Genomic DNA, 19161 nt, shown 5'->3' with positions numbered 1-19161 from the left:
TGAGATATTTGGATGTGGAATTAAGTAAGGAATTAAGACTCAAATTCCACCTGAAGGATGGTTTGCACAGGCAGCTATTTAATGATAAATAAATACTAAACAAGGATTATGACCAAAGCAGCCTGTGCAGACAAGGTTTCAGCATATTGTAGTGGACAGTATAAGTTCCCGAGAACCTGTAGCTCAGATTTGTTGGGCTTTTACTGTTTCACCCTGAGTGTAACAAATTCATGAAAGGGTTTGTTTTGTCTCTTGCTGCGTCCCTGCTCAGGGGCTAGATTGTCTGAAGTCCCGTTTCAAAGGCCTCTTCTGATGCAGCCAAGAAATGCAGCCTGATTTGCCCTGAAATGGGAGGACTCAACCTGTGTATCTTTGCTGCCACAGTCAGTTTCGGGTCAGTCGATTCTTTGAAGCCACTGCTGTGTGTGCAGAAAATACTGTGAACATAGCATCTTTCAGATTGTTCTGATGGCCAAAGTTTTTGTTTGTAGTGTAAGCTTTCTACTTTATTGGCAAATGGAAAGTCCAGTTTGATTAAGGCCAGAGAAAAACTGTGGTTACGGCAAACAAACACTGATAAGGTAAATGGAATGTATTTATATAGCACTTCTCTTATCGACCGCTTAAAGCACTTCACACTTCAAGCCAAATTCACCCATTCACACACGCATTCATAGGGTGCTTTGTTCTGTGCGTACAGCACTTTATCTGTTATGCACACATTTGTGCACATAAATGGACGCATCGAGGGAAAAATTGCTCCCAGTGCATCTATTTATTATTCAATGTCCTGAAGCTGGGGATCAAAACACAGAGCTTACAATTAGTTGATGACCCACTCCTCAAGCCCAGGTACCCTGTTTTTGTCAGGTTTAACCTTACACAAAACACCCTGTGAAGAGGAACCAATGTTATTATTTTTGCCTTTTGGGAGCAAATGCACTCACACAAACTTGCATTAATATTCACACGTCAATCACTGCCAGTGTGAAGACCTTGATGGTGCGCTGCCATTGGCCTCGGAGGGCCACGCCATCCATCCCAGATGAAGATGAAGTTAATAGGAAATCTATCGGCCTGTGACACTGACAGCCGCAGGCACAGAGAGCCTGTGTTTGATCTCTTTCTGCTGGCACTGGCCCATTACTGTGGGTCCTTCAGATCCGCCTTCTGAACTTGGATTGTGTAACTAAGAACAGTCTGCTTGTGAGCTCTCCTTTATTTATACCAATGACCTGCCTTTGCACCTGTTTCAAAGGTTATCAGCCCATTAAGTGGTAGTTTTCAGCTGTTATCAGTGGTGATTTGCACACTCATCAGGCACTTTATTAGTCTTTATTACACCTGTTCTACTGCTTACTAATGCAAATATCTAAGTAGCCAGTCACACGCATGTAGAAAAGGCCAAACAACCTGAAGTTAAAGTTCAAGCTGAGCATCAGAATGTGGAAGAAAGGTGATTTTTTATTGTGGCTGGTTGTTGGTGTCAGACAGTCTACTGTGAATATTACGGAAACTGCTGATATGCTGGGATTTTCCCACACGACCATGGTCCAAAAAGATGAAAATATTTTTACTGCAGAAAATGGTCAAACTGCTTCAAACTAATCTGAAGGCAACAATAACTCAAATAATGAACTCATTACAACCAAGATGCAGAAAAGGAACTATCAACCCACAACACAAGCAGATGGTTTACAGCAGCAGGAGACCTGAATGGTTTCTACCTATATCAACAAAGAACGGGAAACGTGGGCTACAGTTCACACGGCTTCACCAAACCTGGAAGAAGTATTGCCTGGTCTGATGAATCTCAATTTCTGCAGCAACATTCAGATGGTGCGGTCAGAATGTGGTGTAAACAACATGAAGCATGCAAGGACTGTGTGATGCCATCAAGAGGAATGTTTCCAACACCTTGTTAGATCTATGCCAAAAAGATTGAAGGCAGTTCTGAAAGCAAAAGGGAGTCCAACCCAGTAGTACTACTGATAGAAGTGTAGCTGGCATCCTCTGCCTACAATCTATCAATCCATTTCCTCAACTGCTTATCTAATTCAGGGTCCTGGGGGTGGCTGGAAGCTATCCCACCTGTCATGAGAAAGATGCTGGGTACACCAGGACAGGTTACAGTGCATCGCAGGGCTAGCTCAGAGAGACGAACAACTATTCATGTTCATACCTTCTGCCGATGTAGAATTACCAAATAATTTAAGTGTATCCAGTTTAAAACCTCAGTCTCTAAATGGAGAATTTAACTGAAGTATTAGTGGAGACAAAGAACATACCACAACAAATGCAGTGAGGTTACATTTAGCCAAAAAGATTTTAAAAAGCCTCTTTGTTGGAGCTTAGTTAGATCCAGTTACCCAAGATCTATCTTACTGGGTTGCTCTGTTTGTCACTGACTTCTGATCCTGTTAGTAGGCAGAGGAGAGCACTTACTGTAGACATGTACAGGACAAGTGTTTCTGCATATTTCACAGCTCCTGATGTTTGCTCTTCACACTCTGTGAGAATAAAAGAAGAGTTTATCTTTTCTGTTTATTGAAAACAGAAAAAAAGTATCCACCTACATTAACGTACCCTCTGGCAATGCATCTTATCGTCTTTATTATGGGCCTAGTTTTCTTCAAGTGTAGCATTGAACTGTGCAGCACTTGATCCCAGAATAACTTGTCCTGTGTAGGAGTATTCAAACGCAGCTTTTACTTTTAAGCATGCAGAAGTGTGATTAGCTCGGTGGTATGCAAAAAGTCTCACTCCTTGTAATATTTCCCCCAGAGACGTCTATATTTGCTTTAGCCTCGGGTGGTGGCTTGATGCATATCGATGCAGACGCTCAATAATAGGCCAAGAGCTCCACATTATTGACAGCAGCGACTACTGGCTCTTTGAAGACGTCTGCTTCGGTGAAGGAGAAGCAGGAGCACGACAGACAGAGAGAGATGGTATGGATAGAGAAATAGGATACAGATAAGAGGACAGATATGAGCAGAGAGAAGATCCAGTGTTACATCAGTCTTTACATGTGCCGGTGCTCCTCACGGCTCCTCTCCCCCTTCCTTGTCATCAACCCCCCTCTGTCTCTGCTGCAGCACACAGCTGGGCCAAATAAATCTGGAGAATAAGAGAGGGAACTGGAGGCACAAATGTTATTTGCAAGACACATTTCTTCCTCTGCTTATACACCAACACAGGTCCAGGTAAACAGAGAAGCCATGGCTATAGCACACATTCTCAGTGAAACAAGTAAACACGCACGAAAAACAATATATTCTCAATAACTATCAAGCTTATGGGGAGGTGACAGTGGAGGGAATGCCGGGCCGAGTGGAGATCAATTTAGTCCTTATTGCAGCAAATGCTGTGGAGAGAGAAAGGAACAAAGAGCAAAAAAAGGGATTAAGATAAGGAGAGTCCTGGACACGGAGGGAGCTCGGTATATGTCTGATGAGTTATATACAAATCTGTCATGGCCTCACAAAAGTAAGGGAAATAAGACACAGGCTAAGACCTAAAGGCTGCCACCCACAGTTTAAACAGCGTAAATTGATGGGCAGGTTTATCTGAAATGTAGGCAAATATTCCTGCAGCTCAGCTGGTTTAACTTCTGAGAACACTGATTCGATATTATGATTGGGAGATTCGATTTTACTCTTCCTACATTTTATACTTACATGATTTTTAAATAACAAATGTTTTAGAAAGATAAAAAAAGTGAAGTCTGTGAAGTTGAACCCATTCAAGGCATTCAACAGCTAATCTTAACACCAGTTCTGTCAAATCTCACATCTCGTTTAGTTGGTTTAGTCTTCTCACAGTTCCTACTGCCTCTGCAAGCTGCTTTGTAACCCAACCCCAGCTTTCATTCTTAATGACGTGCACTCTTTTTCTATAAGAGACCTGCAGTGTAAAAGGGAAAAAAAATCTGTAGTCTGGATACCAGAAAAATAAAAATAAGTTACTAAAATTAATGTTAACATTAACATCACAACCCTAATTAACATTAGCTGTCTGTTATTTTTTAAATAAAAGGTTTTTTTATGTGCGAAAACAATGAAATTACCTATAAATGTTGTCAAACACTGCTGCAATGCAAATGTACTGTTGTTAATTGCGCTCTGCTGTTAATTAGCTGAAATATGGGTTTTGACATCTAACTTAGAAAGAAAGAAAGAAAACTTATTATTACTATAATGAGTTTTTACATAAAACTTAGATAAAAATGTCATATTTATTAAATGCATCCATCCATTCGCTTCCGCTTATCCTTTTCAAGGTCGCCGGGAGTGCTGGAGCCTTTCCCAGCTGTCACAGGGCGAGAGCCCTTATTTATTAAATCTTACAGTTAAAATGGTATTACTATATATAAATTTAATCAATTCACCTTTTTAAAAATCTCCAGTAACTCCTGATCACAGTTACAGTATACCATTGATTATAGATTGCATCAAATACAGGCGAGTGGTGGCTTTCAGACCCCACAGAAGCAAAATGCATTGAGCCAACAGCGTGTAGTTCCTTTGGATTTGGCAATAATGGTAGCTGATGGTAATGTTGCTGTCGAGCTGCTTGTGGTTTTTTGAGAATAAAGTAGGACTGGCGGATCCTCCCACGGACGACAGGCTTGTTTATTGGGCATAAAATTGCTCACAAAATGTCGATCTACTGATAAAATATTAACGTATAACTGTTTCAAAAGCTTCTCCTAAAGGGGTGCTATCCATTGAGTATCTTGAATTCTCTCCATTTGATTTGGAAAGGGTGCATTAGAAATGCATTTCATGTTTCTGGCACATGGAGCAGATCATTGTTTTACTGAAGTTTTGCTTTAATTAAATAGTTTCTGCTACACATTCCCCAAAAAGCTACTGATGACCAAGAGCCGTGAACATGGAGAGCATATTTTGGTTGGCTTCAGGGTGATGACTTGATGATGGAAGTAAAAATATCTGGACACTGAATAAAAAAATAAGCAGTCGTACTGTGAAGGCTGTTGGTGCACATTAAATAGCATTTAAATAGACAACAGCAGCAGGCGTGCAGCTCTGAGATAAAATTATAGATGCTGAGTATTCTTAGTGATGTTCTGTTCAGTATTATTGAACAGTTTAGGCGTTATTGTCTAAGCAATGGCTGCCGTCTGAATCGTGTCATAATCTGCTCTGTTTGTTTTGCTCTGACAGCAGGTTACTTTAGATTTCATGCCGCCTGAGTAGCATCACCTTCAGTTCAAGCGGCAGACAAGGAGGGACAGAGGTGAAGAGAATGAATGGATGTAATGGAAGAAAATGTATTATTGCTGTTCAGGTAGAAAAATCGAGTGACAGTAAAAATAAAAGAGTGGCAGGCAGGGGCCAGGAAAAACCACGTAGCCAGAGGTATCTAAAAGTGACAAACAGGATGATCAGCATGGGGACTGAGCAAGGGGCAGAATTGCAAGAAGATGATTAATGTCAAACTGCGAATCGCAACGAAGAAGAGAACAATGGGAGACGAGGGTAGAGGGTAGGAGAGAAGAGGTAAGAAGGCACACCTGAGTGTTCAGAGGCCTCTGTCCTGGTCAGAGCCATCCTGAATTATTCATGGCTCACTGTGCCGGCTGCAGTGCACTGCTCACTGCAGAGAATAAAAAAGGAAAAGGTGAGGCGAGTCGAGCTGCAGTTTTTCAGGAAGGTGAAGAATTAGATTTCAACTTCCATCTTATAGAAAGAATGATGTCATATCGAACGTGGCTGCACAGATAACCACCTGAGTCACCTCGTCAGTGCGGCTTCATATATCCAAAAATACGTTTGAAATTTAAATTGTTGCTTTTGTCCTAAATATTGCAGTTCCTGTATCACAGCTACGACAGCTTGGAGCCTTTCATCCATAATGTGAACCATTAAAACTGCTTGGTTAAAACAGTGGCAGCAGGGAGACTTTGTCATTTGCAGAATACTTGGCTTGAATTGAAACAACAAAAGCAGAGTCACCAACACAGACTGAGGATTTTGTGTCTCTTGTTCCCCCTGAAAGAGTCGAGACGAGGTTACGTTCAAAGTTATTTCCCTTCTCATTTATTTTAATGTCATTTTAGTGCAAAATAAAAGTTTTATCTACACAGAGCATTTATGGAGATTATTAATCATTATCATTTGGCATCACTGAAAGGTGTAGTGTTTAAGTCACAGCTATAGGATGCAAATGCTGAAGTGTGGGTAGTGCATATGCTATGGATACTATATAAAGCATGTATTTCACATTTAGAAGCAGCCAATGTGGTTTAGTGTAGAATAAAAAGGAACTGATTTCAAACTCAGCCCCAGCTTTTAGTCTCTCTGTGGTGCTGAGACAGTTAAACTCTGATAGCAAACAAGTACATAAACATACCCGTAATAAATGGTTTGTTTAGCGACCCCTATCTCCCTCTGCAGCTGTAATGATTCTGATACTGTCTCTCACTGGGATATTTCTCTTAGTACACTATGTTACTGCATACTTCCTTGTATAGGGCGTGAATTTTGATAGAACCATGCTGTCATGATTAACAGGGCTTACCAGCACTAGCTGCCACATTTTATCAACCTTTAGAACTTATTTAGCCTCAGACTGCACATAGTGTCAAATTCTTCTTTACTTAATACAAGAATTTAACATGCACAAATGCTAAACTATGTCACAACACCAAGTTGTAACCTCAGTGTCTACAAATGATCCGTAGCCAAACAGCTAGCATTAGCGCCTTGTGGCAACTGTTGTTTGATTTGGCGCTATGCAAATACAACTGAACCGAATTAGACTCCCACAAAAAAAGTTGTATCCAGTCTTCCACTGACACAAGATTAATTTATGTTCTTAACACAACATATATAAAAGAAGGAAATCACTGTTTAGAAATCCTCCAGCTTTGCTGAACCCCATTGAAACCAGGCTGGTATAATAAGTCTTAAAACAAGCAATTGAACTGGTCATGAAAATATTTACTGCGCATTAAGAGCAACAGACCCCAATACCACAGGCGTTGCCCCCTGGTGGTCACATAAAAAGAAAAACAAAGGTTTCAGGCACGTCCACATCACTTATCAGACCCTGAAGCTACACATCCTGCCATAGATGCATATAAAGGAAATATAGTATGCACCGTATAACCAAGCAGGTTGTGCTTACAGTCCAAGAACCAGCAGTAAAGAGTATCTGTGTAAATACAGGTTACAGGCAAAATTCCATAAAGTCTGATGGCAGTTATAGGCTAATAAACTATGGCCTCATGCTTTTTAATCAATAATTAGGCATGGGGGGGCTTTGATGGTAAACTGGAAATATATCAGAATAATAGAGTTAATTTTTTGGTTATGATCCAGTCACGTTCAAGTGACCGAGCCTGAGGAAAAATAATTTTACAGAGTTAAAGTTACAGAAATAAACAAAACTCAGGTATAACCTTACTCATTACACCCCTGGTAGCGAGTAACACTGCCATCAGTATTATTACTGGCTCTGAAATGGACTTTACATTAATTTCTGATGGACTTGAAAGGTTTAAGAGTCAATTTATTTAATTATTTTATCCCATAATTAAGTTTGGATTTTTCTGAACCTCAACATTCACCCATTGTGTTTTAAAGAAGCAAATCCATGTAAGCTGTTCATCTGAATGTTGGCCTACAGAGAAAGAGTGGATTCTGATATCTCAGCAGAGGAGAAAATGTATGAAATGTAGAAAGAGAGATTCTGAACTGTCTGAAGCTTTATGCATCTTCAGGGATTTTAAACCTTCTGCTGGGCCGAACCCCTGCTGGACATTTCAGTAAACATGCATCGCATGAATCTCTGGTTACCTCTTTCTTAGAGTACCTGTGCTCCTGAAAAATGTAGAGGACAGAAAATAAACACATCTTATTTCTTACAGTTGGTTTTCGTCATCAAAGTTTCAGAAATTGAGTTTAAATGACATCTGTGGGCCTTCGCTAACGGCCCCGCTGATTTCCACCAGGGGATAATTCGCAGTCGTGACACGTCCAGGACTCACCTCTTCGTTTCTGCAGCGGTGCCAGAATTTTAATACGTTTTGCACAGCGGGGGGACGGATTACATGGAGGAGGCTTGCAAACCATCCTCAGTTACTTTGGGATTTCAAGGGTCCTGATCTCCATTTGCTCGTTGGAACCGGGGGATCAAAAGACGGCGGGAAAACAAAAGGAAGTCTTTGCAGGAGGAGATCACATGAGCAGATAGCTGGCGTTTTTCTCTCTTTTCTTTATTTCACTATCACACTGACACCTCTTATCTGGAGACAATCCAGTGAGTGATCTCATATAATATATATAATGACTGGATGGAAAGTGAAGGGTCAGCTGAGCCCGTTGTGTTTGAATCAAAGCAGCTCAATAGCAGATCTCTCACCAAATCTCCTCTCATCTTCAATGGTTAATATCCTTTGGTCTCTGCTTTGTAGACAGGCGGAGGCAACAGAAGCCTCTGTAACCCGGTTGCAATACCTTCGAATGACTGGCAATTTCCGTCAGATTGTTATAAATACAACAGAAGGAGAACGATGAACTGTAACAGATGTGGTTTTGTTTCAGATACCTTGACAGTATTTTGTGCTCCTTCGTAGCACTTGAGAATTTGCTGTTGTGGTAATTTCTCGTAATTTCACTTTTAGAGATATGTTTGCACAGATTGTTTTGTGAATGTCAAGTATTTGCCCTCTGCCACCTTAACGAGAGTGGGACAATCTGAACTTGTTTCTTGGATCCTGAAAGAGTCGACACTAAAAAGAATTTTTACTCTGGATTGGCGAGTTTTAGTTTAAGATTTCGGTTAGCTTGTTATTTAAAGAAGTCAGACTTCCCTCTTTAATAATTTGGTATTGATCATCCTTTCTTGTGTCCTCCACACATTCAATTCCATTTTATTTATATTGCGCCAAATCACAACAACAGTCGCCTCAAGGTGCTTTATACTGTAAGGTAGACCCTACAATAATACATATAAAGAAAAACCCAACAATCATATGACCCCCTATGAGCAAGCACTTTGGTGACAGTGGGAAGGAAAAACTCCCTTTTAACAGGAAGAAACCTCCAGCAGAACCAGGCTCAGGGAGGGGCGGGGCCATCTGCTGCGACCGGTTGGGGTGAGAAAAGCAGCACGTGTGGAGTCGCTGGTGACTCCACACGTGCTGTCGTTAAGTTAGGAATCTCTCACCACTGGTTTAGGAAGGAGCTTTGCAGAAATTGCACAACTGTTAATGAGTTTATGTTTGTGACTTCCAGAAAGATTTTGCATGAGCACATGTAGTCCTACAGCACCACTGCGTAATGCTATATTCACACTATCACATCGATGTCAAACTCATTTAAGTGGTGAGACACGTGCAGCTCACTTTGATCCACTTTAAGTGGACAGGACAAGTGAAACTCCCCTCTCTGTCTTCTGTCTGTCTTTAACTACACATTTAGTATCTCTGCAATATCTTAATATAAGAAAACAAAATACAGTTTCAACCGTGTGTCTTTGTTTAGGAAGGTTTGAAGCCTAATCTTAAAAGTAGAGATAGTGTCTGTCTCCTGAATCCAAACTGGAAGCTGGTTCCCCAGAAGAGGGGCCTGAAAACTGAAGGCTCTGCCTCCCATTCTACTTTTAAATACACTAGGAACAACAAGTAGGTCTGCAGTGTGAGAGCGAAGTACTCTAATAGGGTGATATGGTACTATAAGGTCGTTACGATAAGATGTGACCTGATTATTTAAGACATTCGCACATACACAAACATTTATTTTACCAGATAAGCTTTAACAAAGTCATATTTTAAATGCACATAAACTAGACTCATTTGGCTTTCACTGTTCCCTGACTCTACTAGAGCAACTTTACATGCAAAAAGTTTGAGGTTTTGGTGCAGCACCTTCTTACATTGTGCTTAGCAACAACCTCCAGCACTCGCCAACCGGATGACCGGGAGTTGCCAGGTGTTCACCGGCTGCTCTGTAGACCTGTGGGACTGATGCATACCGTTTAACGAACCACATTAAGATCAAATTTTACAACAACATGAATGTTTATCTCCTGTTTTTAAAGCCTGCTTATAGAGTCTGTGCATTGATTGTAATGTGGTCAAAGTTGTCTTGCCAACTCGTGAATAAAATTTGACTCTATTCACATTCAATTTTTTAAACTTGTGTTTTAAATGTAAGTTCTGTAGGAGCACTGCAGTGCACAGTGTGCAGCTGTATTTTGGGTGATTTGTGACTGTCTTTCCTGCACTGAAGAACCAGATCACACACCAGTCTCTGATAAAACCGATAGGTTAATGTGTTTTCTGACCATCTGAATCGCAAAAGTGTTTGTCTCTGCAATTTCCTGGCTTAAACTTAACATTTCTGGCACAATATTGAATGCAAATCACAGAATCCTGCTTTGAAATGGAAATATCCCTCATGTCATTTGCATATTCAGTTCTACGAGGCATTCTGGTCAGTTTGCATTGGCTGCAGTTACATACTGAACACCCTTTTGCTGTAAATATCTAAACAAACTGCTCAATTATATGTATGAATTCTGCACATCATGTTAGCCTATGGCTTAGTTTGTAATACTAATGCTGAAGTCAAGTATCAACCAATATCACTGCATTAAAAAAAGATTAGAAGAGATTAGAGGAGCTGCTCACCCAGAGATACAGTTTAATTTGTCTAATATGCTCTGTGTACAGTGTTTAGAGTTTGTATCTCTGTGAGTGCGAAACAAAATAACATCTTTCCTCACACCATCAGGTGTGCGTGTGATATATCTAATTTTTTCCCCCGCACGCAGCCATCTTGCCATATAGATAAATACCAGGTGCTTGTTATCAAGCTGCAGGTGTCAGAAATAAAGTGGCAGGTGTTGGACACACACAGCAACTCCTGTTCAAGGTTCAGCCCTATATTGGCACAGAATACACGGAGACAGCAGCCTGCAGAGGGTTAGCACATGTAAACGCTCAGACTCGATGTTTGGAACAAGAAGAAAATATACATAAAGGTTGAATTCATCTTGTTTCCATATCGTCTGTATGTCCTCCATGAATCCTGTGAAGCTGTTTTTATGTAACTGCATGCAGACTCAGATGATTCTGGGAAAATGAGTCTGTTTCACCTTAGCTCGCACAGATCTGTGTTTTCCCATCATTTGGGGTTATTTTAATAAATGCAGATCTAAGAAGTGAACCCCGGGCTTTGAATATTTAATCACAAATATTACACTTTCATGTTAAATGAGTTAGTGCAAAGTGCTGTTTGTTGATACCAGACTGTCAAGCAGTAATTGTTGCAGTGATTGTGCTCCAGCAGCATCAACACTTTATTCATTTGAAATTCACATCTGTGATCTGCATTGGCTGTAATGCAATTTGGATGGATGTAGATATAAAAATAACATATGTATGTGAAGATAATGTCCTAATTGAGACCGTGTCTTTCTCCTGCACAGGATGGGATGGGAAACCTCAGAATAACAGAGAAGGGCCTGAAACTGGAGGGGGACTCTGAGTTCCTCCAACCCCTCTATGCCAAAGAAATCCAGTCCAAACCAGTAAGTGACTCGCATGAATGCACACCTCACATGGTACATACTGTACTGCACACATCCATCCTGCAATTTGACACTTTTTTAAACGTGGAATAGGTTACGGAACATTTGTGCCTTCAATAAGCTGTTAGAATGGAAGCTTTGTCATTCAGACATGGGTGACTTTGCTATTAATGGTCCTTACAGCTACATTCATGCACACCATTTAAGAAAGAGCCATGAAAAAAGCAGTCGTATGAGCACAATATTTATCTTCTAACATGGGAGTTTACACAGTAAAGCAAGTGAGTATATCCTTGCTGTGACTGACAATGACAAGTGGTGGAGGAATTTTCCAAACCATTCCTTTAGGACAAGAAGCAATAATGATGAAAACACTGCAGTACACCTAGAACTGTAACATGGAAAGTTGTGCATGAAGTATTAAAAGCAAAAATAGTTCTTCTTCAGAAAAATGTTCCCCATCAGCGTTAAATACATTGATATTACTGTTGCATATGTTTAAGGTTGAGCTCATTTTATATACTTAATTCTGTTTAATATTCTGTAAATCCTCCTCTACCTTCTCTACATCACACACTTTTAAAAAGGTGGTTAGCAAGACTAAACCCATCTGTTATGATGCTAAATCACTGAAGCTTGTTTAGCTAATCATTCTAGCTGTTTCGACACAAAGCATAGCAGATCTCAGAGTAGTGAAAGCTCAGCCAGCAGCAGCTAGCTTCCCATCAGTTTACCATAGAGGTTTGTCCACAGTGCACAAACCACCAGAAAAAAAGCTATAGACCCACTCGTAAAACGGAGACAGCTACAGTTTCCTGTAAGTACAAAACAAGTGATGCTTTTAGCTACAGTAGCCGACTGCAGCCAGTAAAGGATGGACGCAAACTGGTGAGGACATTTATGGCGTTACTGTCTAAGATGGAAGGAGATTGTTTTACTTTGACCACTTTTACTTTGTGTCTATTTTTAGATTTGACAAGGCAAGAACAGTTTGCCTTGCTTGTCCTGTTAGAGCGCCACTGCTTTATATTCTTCCATTATGGTAAAATACTGTGAGTTACTGTATTTAGGTCTTGTGATATCACCTTCTGTGTGACTTTGGCTCATTTTGTTATCCAAACCATCCAAAACAGTCAAACCTGCCCCTACAAATTCCCGTAACACAGGGAGTCAGCGTATCCCACAGCAATGTGTGAAATGTGGTTAAATCACCATTTGAAATACTTTAAAATCAGCAGCAGCAGCAGCTCATTGATACATTAGCACTTAGTCTTTTTTATCACTCATCACATGAACTAAAAACTGCTTTGCAAATTACCTTCCAGCAAAAATACAGTTTGTTTCATACTTTTTAGTGCGCTGTGAAACACTTGTTGACTGACAATACTCGAAATGAGGTGAGATTAAGATGGTGTGAAGTGTCTAATGATTGTAGGTGTGGTAGTGGGAATTTGAGCTTCATACAGTGAGAATTAGGCATGTGAGACAATCCAGTTGGGACTCCAGTGCTATCAACTCAACTGCACGTACGACAAGCTGATTTCAGCAAATGTCTAAACCTAAAAAAAAAAATCCAAAACTATGTTAAAACAGGTTGTATTGAAGCAGACGCGTTTTCTCAGAGGAGTAACTGATGATCTGACTTCTTTTTCCTTCCACATGTATTTGGGTCAGGTTATAATGCCAGCAGGCTAAAGCTCAGTAAATCTACTATTCTCCATTCACGCCTCCTCTGGAATCCCGAAGCATTCTCAAGTCCCATAAGATATGGCTGTCAGCCACTGCATATCCTCTCAGTCTGATGTGTCCAAAACCTCGACATGAAGAGAATTCCTTTGAGCTCAATGAACAGAGCTCGTGGTTTGACCTTCTCTCTAGTGCATAAGTCTGTGTCTCACTGTTGGGGCCATATTTGAGGCCCCAGGTAATGAATATCATACTAATATAAATATATTATATGGATATTAGCAAATTACCAGTTTATAACATATATATAAGGGAAATAAGAATGTTCCATGGCATCAGAGGGCTTTAGCAACAATAGGATCCAGTTTTATTTCCATTCATCCATTTTCTTCTGCTAATCCAATTTAGGGTCATGAGATAGTTGGTGCCTATCCCAGCCTTCTACACTGTGGACAGGTTTCAAGGGAGACAGAAAACCATTCAAGCTCACATTCACACCTGTGGCCAATTTGGAATCACCACTTAAACTAAAATGTATGTCTTTGCACATGCTCAGTGGCTCCTCTGGCTTCCACCTACAGTCCAAACTTGACACAGAATGCAATACATACATGCCATACATTCTTAACTTAAACTCATCCTCTTCGTGCTCTTTGAATTCGATAACTTAATAATGATGCAGATAGATAAATACTCACTCGTAGCACGTCACTACACACACACACGTTGGGGTGGGTTTTTCTCTTCATAGCTCAGAGGTTTGGAAGCAAAACGTTCCAGTGTTCATTTCCACTTTTCAGACATAATTTTGGGAGATATTTGCAGACAGCAACATTAAGATAAGAAACACTAGAAGTGTTGTAAAGGCCGTCACTGCTTGGTTGTGTTGTTTGGCCGTTTTTTTCCATGCTGCATCACATTTGGCCACGGTGAAGTCACCCAAGACTTTAAACCTTAACAAACTCCAACTGGGTGAGGTATATTAAAAAAGGCATCACCCTCCCCGTGCAGTTGCTATGATACAGGAAAGAGTAAAATAATTTTTAGTGGCAGGCTGGAAACTTGGTTTTTTTCATGGCTGGAGGAGCTGGTCCTTTTAACATAGAGGTCTATGAGGATTGAACTGGCCATTAGAGGAAATGCAGTTTTTGGCTTCATTTTCAGCCTCAGGGAGGTTGTTGCCTGATCACGGTGAGCACGGTGTGGCTGTACTAGTGCAAATGTTTCAGACTTGCAGAGGAAACAAACAGGAGCAGCAAACACGTCAGTATTATCAGCACGTTTTCTCCCCGCGTTCTGCACTCAGCTACAGTTTCAGTGTTCCTGCAGTAGGATTTTTGGTGTTTACCAATCGAAATGCTGTCTGGCTGGGGTCCCTTGTTATGCTGGCTTTACAAATTAACATTCTGGGGTGCTTCCTGGTGTCCAAACAGCAACTACATGAGCATCCAGGCCTAGAAGATGTCAGAGAAATGGGAGAGATGGGCACGATAAAGTGATAGGGTCTCTCTCCCTTTGTCTTTTCTACTCTGGGAGCAATCATTGCTGTGTGCAGGTAGTGGACAGATGGTCCGATAATGCAGGAGAGCGGCATTCTTCATCTCTGTCGTATAGGCCCTCATCCAAGCTAAGAGGGAAGATGAGCAATGAAGAAGACAGAGCAGAGGGGATACAGGAGCGAGTCAGAGAGCGGAGGAGAGCATATCAACAACGGAGATGGAGATGAGGAAGAAGGAGCAGCAGTAATAGAGACAGAAACAGTGAGACAGATGGAGGAGGACTGAATCAGAACACCGGCGAGCTTGCTTTGACAGGCGGCGTGCAGGAGACGGCCAAGTTCAACACCAACTCAAACAAACACGGCGTGTTTGCAATGCAGTATCATAGCACTGTGAAATATTCATAATAAAAGGGTTTCACTACTTGTCCAAGAAGCAGGAACAGGGGATAACAAATCCCCAGAGCATAAATTGGGCTCTGCATTCCCATATGTTCGTTAGGTGAAAGCCAAAGTTTGAACTCATCTATCAGGATAGATGGCCGATAACTAGCAAAGCAGCTCATAAAATATGAATACGTGTTGTTGCCAGACCAGCGCTGAAAGTGCGGATCATGTCTTCTGCTCTTGTACCGTGAAGAGGGATGAACGTAAAAACAGACTGAGAACAGAAAGTGAAAGGGCAAGTGGCAAGTAAAAGAGGGGACGTGATACAAAACAGCGGCGCTTAAGGAGAGATAAACAGAAAGGGGACAGAGAGAGGGATGAATGACTGAGACTGAGCGAAGGATATGAGAGGAATAATGATAACCAGGAGGAGGCGATGGGAAAAGACCATTACACAGTCGGCCATGAGTGGATAAACAACAACTGCTAAATAAAAATTTAGCAGTCTGCTCTGTGTTTCCCAGCGCTCCTCTTCCTGCTTCCTTTTATGCTTCGTTTGTCTAAGTGAAGTTACCGTTGTTCTCAAAGGGTGACAGAAAGCTGCTGTAAGACGTGTCTCTGTCAGCAGGTCCTCAGTGCCTTCTTTGTTGTGTTTAAAGTGAAGGGGCAACAAGTTGGCTGCTCCGCATTTGCATAGAGTTCAAGTTCAAGCTATTTTATTCAAATCAGGGGCGTCAAGTGCAGCAAACTTCTTCTGGCAACTAATTTGACAAAACTTTTAATCTACCCATCGTTAGCTGCTTCGGGGCTGACATGTTACCTAAGCCATTGTAGTAATATAAGAGGAGACTTCCAGAAGAGCTGCCATCAGTCAGGCTGTTAGAACCATCGGTAAATTGGTTGGCACTAAAAAGCAAGATTCTCGAGTGCTTTAATCTAGAAGGTTAAAAAGCATTTAACTCTTCACCCTCAGGTTAGCAGGAGTAATCTTGTTTTTTCTGAATGAAGCCGTTTCGGTCATATTTCAGCCATATTTGTAGAGCCAAATGATATCAGAGGTTAGTGAGGGTGGTCTCTGTCTATGCAGAGTCTTTTCTAGTGGGCGTCAGGTTTTTATAGATATATACTGAGGTGTAAAAATCCATCATTAACCCTTTAAACCCTCAAACATTAAATAACAGTAATGTAGCAGCAGAGAGTCACTCTTGTGCATTTTCCAGTAAATCAAAGTAAATGTTGACTTAAGTTAAGGTATCTCTGTGAAATGTCTAAACGTCTTTCTATGGTGACCGAAGCACACTGACAGACACACATGCTTCTCTCAGTCACTGACATTCACTAATTAACACAACTATTGTGTTAAGGCAACTAATAATGACGTGTGCCTCTTATGAGCTCATTCCTGATCAACCTTTAAATGCGGACTGTCAGAAATTCTCAGAAAGCATTTTATTGGTTCTGTGTCGACCTGTTTTTATGACTTGTGGTTATGTGCATGTAAAGATAAGTGACCTCTAACAAAGTGCACGTAGAAGGTGTGTAGGAACTGCATTTTCCAAATCAAAGGTGTTTATACCTCGTCCACGTTAACTGCTTTCAAATCTGAGCTTTACCAAAGAAAAGAAAAGTTTGATGTCTCAGGAACACTTAGTATGAGAACAAAAAAACAATGTGATGGTTTAGTTGGAGGACTTCTTCTATAAATGAAAATAGCAACTTTATGTCAAAAGATCAAGAACCGATCTTGAATATCAAAAGGACAAAACTGACATAAACCAGATATTTTTAGAATATTTACAAATATGGTGTCTTTTAAAAACGATAACTGAGCAACTAAGCTCATAGATTAGTCAACCGTCCAGAGCTATTCAGTCACTGCTCATCTCCTGCATCTTGAAATTACCTTTGAGCTCTTCAAAGTGAGCCTCGACACTGTGGATTTATTTTCATTCAACCCAAACTTCCAAAATCAGCCAATGTTTTACTTCAGACATATTGGTTCTTTGGCCCATCTCACCGAGGTTTAATTCAACCCTCGGAGCAGCTCTGCCACCAAGAAACATTTCTATAACCAACTGTAATTCACACATCTCTCTTCTGGTCTCTCGCCTAACTCCTCTCTCCCTTCTTATTTTATTTTTTATTTATTTTTCCCTCCCAATTCCTCTCTGTGTGAGAGGCATCCTGCTGGGAGTAATATGGTCTGTTGCATTAGTAACAAAGAGAAGAGGGAGACCGAGTGGATCAAAGGCACCGCACTGCAATGAACTAAACACGTGTAGTGTACACAAACAGCCCTGAAGGACTCCTGCTGTAGCCTCTCTGAGGCGTCTCAGAAGACAGTGGTGGGGAAAAAAACCCTACATGAAGATGGAACAATAAGCTACCTGCTGCTGGAACACGGTGATGATTTTAAAGCTCAGGACTCGTTGTTAACCAAGAATATTTGCTGCTGGCTAAACACATCGATTAGTACTGGCATCTACTGTGTACTGCCATAGAAGTAATAAGAAATGTCTGTATAGTTATGTCAGTATTCATAATCTAAAATCAGTGTGGCTGCTATGTACCCAAGGAAATCACAGCTCAATGTTTTGGTCCAGATTAAAATATCTGAACTTTTGGAGGACTTTCCAAAGAAATTAGTTTGAGTGTGTCTGGCTCCACAGACTGAGCTACATTAAGTTTCTTTGACAGGAAAACTCCAAGTTGGGAAGGACTGATTAATGGGAGAATCATAAAAGCATAAATTAATAAAGAATTAGTTATTGGATTGATTTATATCTGTAAGCTTACTACCTGAATTCACACCAGAAATCCATCAGCATGTCTTCTGTGTGAGTTTAGCAGCGATGCAGGTCATTAGAGCTACAGTAAGACGTGAGCAGTGAGGCATGCAGTGAAAAATTTGGAGAGATTTCATCCATTAACTGCCTGGGTCAGAATTCTGAGAGAAACTGAGGTTTCATGAACTAATGATGGCCAAAAGCCATAAGCTGTGTAAAAAAATTGGATGTAGCCACTGTAAAATCACCCATTGGTCTTTTTTGCTCAATGGTAATGATTTGGTCACAGTCAGTAACACCGAGCAATGACCACGACCAAAATTACTGCAGCCTTATGCAATGACCTCGCAGTGTTTGCTTTGAAGATGGGGAACAGGTCTGAAAATACTCTGCAAATACAGTTGCTGTCTTCAGTGGAATTTTGCAGAAATAGAGAAATTAAACTGTTGAAAAATGCAAATTTTTTGTTTTCTACATAAACAGAAATTTATATAAAGTTACTTAGCCTAGTAACTAATTTGTAAGTAACTTGCTTTTATATAGGAATGAAACCAGAATACAATATGCAGATGACACTGTAATCAGTTATTCGCAAAGTATTTTTATACAGAAGTCAGCCCAAGCTGGTCCTTGATTGTTTGGAGATGGGTTACCTTCTACCAGTACATGACCAGTACAATCAGCCTAGGTTGAGCGTGCTGCTCACTCAAACTCTGAGCAATCCATTTGTTGCTGCAGCTACTTGTCTCTGTCTCTGACTGCCATGACTGTAGATTATACAGACCATGTGGAGTGTGATGTTGTGGGCCCAAAATGCAGACATGGAAAACAGGTGGGATTCAACGAAAGGCGAGCTGTTTATTGAGGCTGTTGCTAAGTCCAATGAAACACAAAGTCCAAGAGGGACAAGCAACTAGCAAACACATTGAACATGGAAATAGGAAACACTAGTGGTACGCAGTGTTGGGTAAGTTACTTTAAATTAGTAACTTAGTTACATTACTAGTTACTTCTATCAAATGTAACTCAGTTACTTCAAGTTACTCGTTACTTTCAAAGTAACTAGTTCCTAGGGAAAGTAACTTTGGTTTTACTCAGAATTCTCTTGTTAATGTGTTTCTTCCGTAACTGGATACCCAGCAAGATTGCCAGTCTTCTAGCTTGCTTACTTGCCACAAATGCACTGTGCCACCTACCAATAGAAAGGAAAAAATAATGTGCATATTTCCACGAGAGAAA

General features: G+C 40.7%; 1 protein-coding gene across 6 annotated transcripts in view; it reads left to right on the top strand.

Moving 5' to 3' along the window:
• sgcd (sarcoglycan, delta (dystrophin-associated glycoprotein)) overlaps positions 1–19161 on the top strand; it is a 423553-nt gene that overhangs the window by 311195 nt on the left and 93197 nt on the right. For all 6 annotated transcript variants that reach the window (XM_063485458.1, XM_063485453.1, XM_063485457.1 and 3 more), the window contains one exon: positions 11464–11565. In XM_063485458.1, the coding sequence (XP_063341528.1) occupies positions 11464–11565 (102 nt within the window). The remainder of the gene's footprint in view (positions 1–11463; positions 11566–19161) is intronic.

This window comes from Pelmatolapia mariae, linkage group LG10_11 (genome assembly GCF_036321145.2).
Source record: "Pelmatolapia mariae isolate MD_Pm_ZW linkage group LG10_11, Pm_UMD_F_2, whole genome shotgun sequence".
In the NCBI taxonomy this organism is placed as follows: Eukaryota; Metazoa; Chordata; class Actinopteri; order Cichliformes; family Cichlidae; genus Pelmatolapia; species Pelmatolapia mariae.
The sequence above is the reverse complement of the archived record's forward strand: the minus strand, read 5'-3'. Positions and strand labels throughout refer to the sequence as shown.